Source organism: Triticum urartu, chromosome 2A (assembly GCF_056163025.1).
Source record: "Triticum urartu cultivar PI428250 chromosome 2A, HENAU_Tu73, whole genome shotgun sequence".
Taxonomy (NCBI): Eukaryota; Viridiplantae; Streptophyta; class Magnoliopsida; order Poales; family Poaceae; genus Triticum; species Triticum urartu.
The window spans coordinates 313,866,650-313,871,942 of NC_141874.1; the positions used below are offsets into that span (position 1 = coordinate 313,866,650).

The following is a 5,293-nucleotide window of genomic DNA, read 5'->3' on the forward strand; positions in this document are numbered from 1 at the left end:
GCTGGGGATGTTGTCATGGCTATGTTTTATAGGCATGCAAAGTGTTTGGAAATCAAGTTAAATTTGCTTTAGACCAGTCTTGCTTGAGCAGCAGCAGCATGAAACAATTTGTTGTAATAATTTGACATTTTTGTGTGGCTTCTAGTTTATTTTCTAGAAGAAATCTGAGTACAAGTGAACTGCTTTTCACAGATAGTTTTTTATGTGCATCCTATTAGCAGCAGCAGTTGAAGCAATATACAGACTGGAAACACCCACTGAGCTTTATTTTTTTCTGTAACCCACATATGGAACTACAGTGCTTAATAAAACAGGACTGCATCAACCATTATAGTAGTAGCAGTTTTGTGAAGAAAACTCTCTGTGAACTGCTTTCATAGAGAGTTTTTTATGTGTATCCTAGTAGCAGCAGCAGTTGAAGCAATATACAGACTGAAAACACCCACTAAGAACTGCTAATTGTTGATAGATACAAACCAAGGTTCTGTCCTCATAATAAGCAAAGTACATCATCAAGAAAACTAAAGCAACATAAGCAAACATTGTGCCAAAGCAAATTACAACGAAAGCAAACTAATCGACATAAGCAGAAGGAAACAAGTTGAGCAATTGCGACAGGAACCCTTGGCTATCAGCATCTGGCCTGCTTCATCAGTTCCACTCGGGCCAGGTGGAGGTGGAAGGTGATCCCCCCTGCTCCCCATCCCCCAGGATGACCTCGGGCGCTTCCTTGTCTTCTCTTTTATAGAGTGGGTGAGGCCATTCTGCACTGTGGTGATGCGGTTCCATATCTCGAACGCAGTGTAGGCGTCCTTGGCAGCATACTCAATGTGCCTCCTGCTGAGAACCCAAGTCCACTGGCGGTGCTCTTGGTCTGTCATCTTTCTCTTCATGTCTGCGTAGTAGTCGTCGATGATGATGGCAGATACATCGCCAAGTGAGTCCAGTGTCTTCGTTGCTTCAGGCACCCTCCAGTTCGTCTGAATGTCGGCGAAGTTGGGGATGTTCAGGTTGCAGCGTGAAAGCTTCACCTTGTCTTGGTCGATGCAGAAACCAGCGAACTCGTACCTAAGTGAAGTGAACCACAAGTTATTCTTTTGCGAACTGCATACAGACGACAAATAGAACTGCATACAAATGACAAGGAGAGACCCATCGGCCTGCAACTATATTTTACTCAGTAGAAAGAATGGCTTACTTTGGGTCGCTGAGGAACTTGTCGAAGGCGATGCATCTCTTGCCCATTGTAGCGCATACTTGGAAAAGCAGCACTAGGTGATTTTTGCCGATGGAGAGTTGAATCACGGCGGCGTCCCTCTTGTCAGGGGTGTACTCGAGGTCGATGCCGACGATCTTCTCGCGGCACCCCCGGAGAACTTCCTTGTACTCGCCGACGTACCCTGCCATGGCGTCCACGTCGTTGGTGTAGACCACCGTGAGCACGGTCTTTCCGTGCGCCTCAACATCCTCGAAGACCTTGGTGAACGGCATGGCTGGAAAGAGGAGGAACAGGAGGAGGAAGCGCAGTGTTGTGTGTTTTGTGAATGATCAGGGTGATGGAGCGCGGAATTTAAAGGGGACCGGCAGCAACATCTGCCGAGCGCACGATCTCGTCCTCCAACCGGCATGGCGATCGTGTTTGTGTTCGTGGGGATCGTGGGCTTCGTGCGTTTTCCAACCAGCCAGATAGAGGAGCGGTCGCGCGGTGCTTCACTTGTGTTGGGCGATCGTGGGCGCGTATATTTCGGGCAGTTTTAACAAGCATTCTGAAGTGAGGTTTGTTTGTTCGCAGGCGAACCGCTTCGTTGTTTGTAACCGAACTGCATCGTGTTAACCGAGTCATTTTTTACTTTTTGTCTATGACCTGTGGGCCGTGCTCGTAGAGGAGGTTATATTAATTTGTGCCGCTGACTCGTGGGCCCAGTCTTTTAGTCATTAAGCTTCTCTTCTTCTCTGTTTCTCGCCGTCCCCTTCATTCCTCTCTCCCGCACGAAAATCCCTTCCTCTCATGGCGGAGAGCGACGATGCCTGCAGCCGCCGCCATCCGCAGGCGCGCCTCCTCCGCCGTCGCCGTCCGCAGCCTCCTCTTCCGGCCGTCACAGCATCTCACGGTGAGCCCCATATCTTCCCGTCTGCTCCGTTGATTTCGGCGCCGAAAATCGCCATGGGCGTTCCCGATCGGGTGCTAGGTTTTTTTTTGGAGCCAGCATCCTTTTCTTAACTTCATTTTGTATGCTCGAATCGTAATGCCCTATGGATTGAAACTTTTGGTTGTGGTTTTTTGGCCTTCAAAATTTTAGCAATGTGCATCTAGGGTTTTTTCTCTGTCTGTTTTTAGGTTGCTGTCTAGGGTTTAATTGTTATCCCTTTCTGTTTGCAGATACAACATGTCTTCTCCTACTAGAAGAAGTCCAAGATTTGGAGGGAAATGTAAGCGAACTGCTTTTGTAGTTCTATTATAATGCCGCTCCAGCCTGATACTTTTCTTTCTGTTTGTATCTCCGTTAGATAATACAGCTTCTTCCTCCCCAATTGATGCCTCACCAGTCAGCATGGCTCCCCCATCTGGTAATACATCAAAGTGCACTGCATGTTTTATACACGGTCAATTGCTTGTTGAATGAAATAGTGCACTGCATCATAGATTCCCTTACCAAGGCCCATTTTCAGACATGTGGCAAACTGATATGAACTGCCTCAAGTTAGTTTTTTTTGGCATGACATTAAGTTTCTTGTTATGTTTAATTGTTAAACATAAACTGCTAAGAGAGCACTGCATTTGTACATTGCTTTGTATTTTTTTTGTCTATCCACATGTGGTTGCCAAATTGATATGAGCTGCATTAAGTTTAGTTTTTCCCTCTCACAGAACTTCATGAATTTGTTTTGTTTTGTATATCAAAGCGCACTTCATTTTATATGTGGTCAATTTCTTACTGAACGAATTAGTGCACTGCATCATATATCCCTTTGTAAGTGCATCTAGTGCCACCCCTAGTTGGTTTTGGAGTATTGACGACAAACCTAGTTGAGGGACTAATGTGTTTGTGAGAATTGCAGGATAACACAGGTAGAAGTCCCTCATGATTCGGTTTTACTACCAGAGATGACCCCTAAAAATGTATGAAGACATTGAAGTCAAAGGTGGTATATGAAGATATTCACATTGAAGACTATGACAAGAGAAGACACGATATGAAGCCTATGGAGCTCGAAGACTTAGATCTTTCTTAGTTCTTTTTCTTTTGTGTTGAGTCATAGGAACCACCGTACTATTAAGTGGGGTCCAAGAGAACCAGTCAGAATGACTGAAGTGATGCCTAAACCAAAAACCTATGTCTTCGAGTGAAGACAATGAGAGCGAATCTTGTCCAGAGTTGGACAAGTCAGCTTTTCTTGTAGCCCAAGTAAAGTTGTTGTGTGAGTTTGAAATCTGACCGTTGGAACACGTGTCAGTTCCTTAGTGACCCAGGGTCATTTCGGACAAATCAGGTCGGGTTGCCAAGTGGCTATAAATAGCCCACCCCCTACAACCATAAACGGTTGGCTGCTCAGATTGAAAGCACGGCTTTTGTCGTTTGGGAGCAACCCACCTCGAAGCCTTTGAGAGAGAATTCCTTGCGAGGATAAAGACCTAACCACCAGAGCCAGAGAGAATTGGGCATCACTTAAGTCTTCTTGTCTGTGTGATCTGAAGACTTATTACACTTGAGGACTGTGCATCCTCCAGTCGGTTAGGCGTCGCGTTCTGAGCTTCCAAGAGACATTGTGGATTGCCAGTGAACGAAGTCTGTGAAGGTTTGGGAGTCTACCTTGAAGACTTACCAGAGTGATTGGGCGAGGTCTATGTGACCTTAGCTCAAGGAGAATACGGTGAGGACTGGGTGTCCTGAGCTGCGTGTTCAGGACTGGGTGTCCGAGACTGTGTGTCCTAAGGTTTAAATACCTAGCCGCTCCAACCAGACGTACAGTTGTCACAGCAACTGGAACTGGTTCAACATATCATTGTCTTCAATGAGTCACTGGTTTCATCTTCACTTCACGTTACTTACTGTTACTCCTTGTGAAGTCATTGTATGTTTGCTCTATCATTTGTCTTCACTGAGTGACTGCGTGTTCTGTTTGGCTTCACAATATCTTCCTATCTGATCCTTACTACCTAGCTGCTATTAGTCTTTGTGCTTTCACTTCATTGAATACTTGACTATGGTTTGCCTAGTGTAGTCTACCTTCCGCTGCATGGTAATAGGTCTATTTTTATCGTTTGTCTTCAAAACTCCCATGTTCTGAAGACTTTCATAAAAATCGCCTATTCACCCCCCCTCTAGTCGATATAACGCACTTTCAATTGGTATCAGAGCAAGGTGCTCCCTTGTTCTGTGTGATTCGGTTTAACCACCTGGAGTTTTAGCTATGTCGACTGCAGGGATAATTAAAGTCTCCGCTGCGTGCCCCGTCTTCGATGGAACTGAATATCCCTACTGGAAGAATAAGATGCGTATGCATCTTGAAGCCATTGACGTCGACCTATGGTATGTCGTCGAGAACGGTGTTCCTAAGGCTGGAGAAGGTGTCACTGCTGCTAATGTCAAGAAATTCGTTCAATTGGACTCTACTGCCAAGAATATCATCTATGGTCATCTGACCAAAGGACAGTATGGCCGTGTGAGTGCTTTGAAGACATCCAAGCTAGTCTGGGACTGGCTCTCCAAGGTCAATGAAGGCATCTCAACCCAGAGAGATCAGAGAATCAGTGTCCTTCGCAACCTCTTCAACCGCTTCAAGCGAAATGACAATGAGAATGTCTAGAACACATTTGACCGACTCACTGACATCACAAATGAGCTTCAAGCCCTTGGCGCCACTGAGATCACTTGATAGTTCGTTTGACATCCTGGCCCTGATGATTCAAGAACGTCCTGATTTCAAGACACTCGATCCGTCTGACATACTTGAGAGGCTCAACACACATGAGTTTCAGCTTTCGGAGAAAAGAGATATCTACGGTCCAAACTATGGGCGAACTCGTGCCTTGAAGGCAAAAGCTGTCTCCTCATCTGAAGAAGAATCTGACAGCAGTTCTGATGATCCTAAAGACATTGGAAGGGAACTTGCTATGCTTGTCAAGAAGTTCCAAAAATTCACCAAGAAGATAGGCTTCAGAAAGTCTTCCCGATCAAGTTCAAGGAATGATGAAGCTCCTGCTCATGACTACAAGAGGAAAACATGTCACAAGTGCAAGAAACTTGGCCACTTCATCTCTGAGTGTCCACAGTGGGACAATGAGAACAAA

At 45.6% G+C, this 5,293-nt stretch overlaps 1 protein-coding gene across 1 annotated transcript; it reads right to left on the bottom strand.

The window, feature by feature from the left end:
• Nucleotides 1–557: 557 nt before the first annotated feature.
• Nucleotides 558–1,491, bottom strand: LOC147984944 (uncharacterized). Its single transcript, XM_087541330.1, has 2 exons — nt 1,199–1,491; nt 558–1,104 (listed from the first exon to the last, which is right to left on the bottom strand). The coding sequence occupies exons 1-2, from the start codon at nt 1,489–1,491 to the stop codon at nt 558–560; spliced, it is 840 nt and encodes a 279-aa protein (XP_087397456.1).
• Nucleotides 1,492–5,293: the final 3,802 nt, after the last annotated feature.

Bases quoted from the DNA above. Each gene is read 5' to 3' on its own strand.
- LOC147984944 (XM_087541330.1), bottom strand. From the start codon at position 1,491: ATGCCGTTCACCAAGGTCTTCGAGGATGTTGAGGCGCACGGAAAGACC. The intron at 1,105-1,198 runs GTAAGCCATTCT...GTCTGTATGCAG, and splicing joins AAGTTCCTCAGCGACCCAAA to TTCGCAAAAGAATAACTTGT.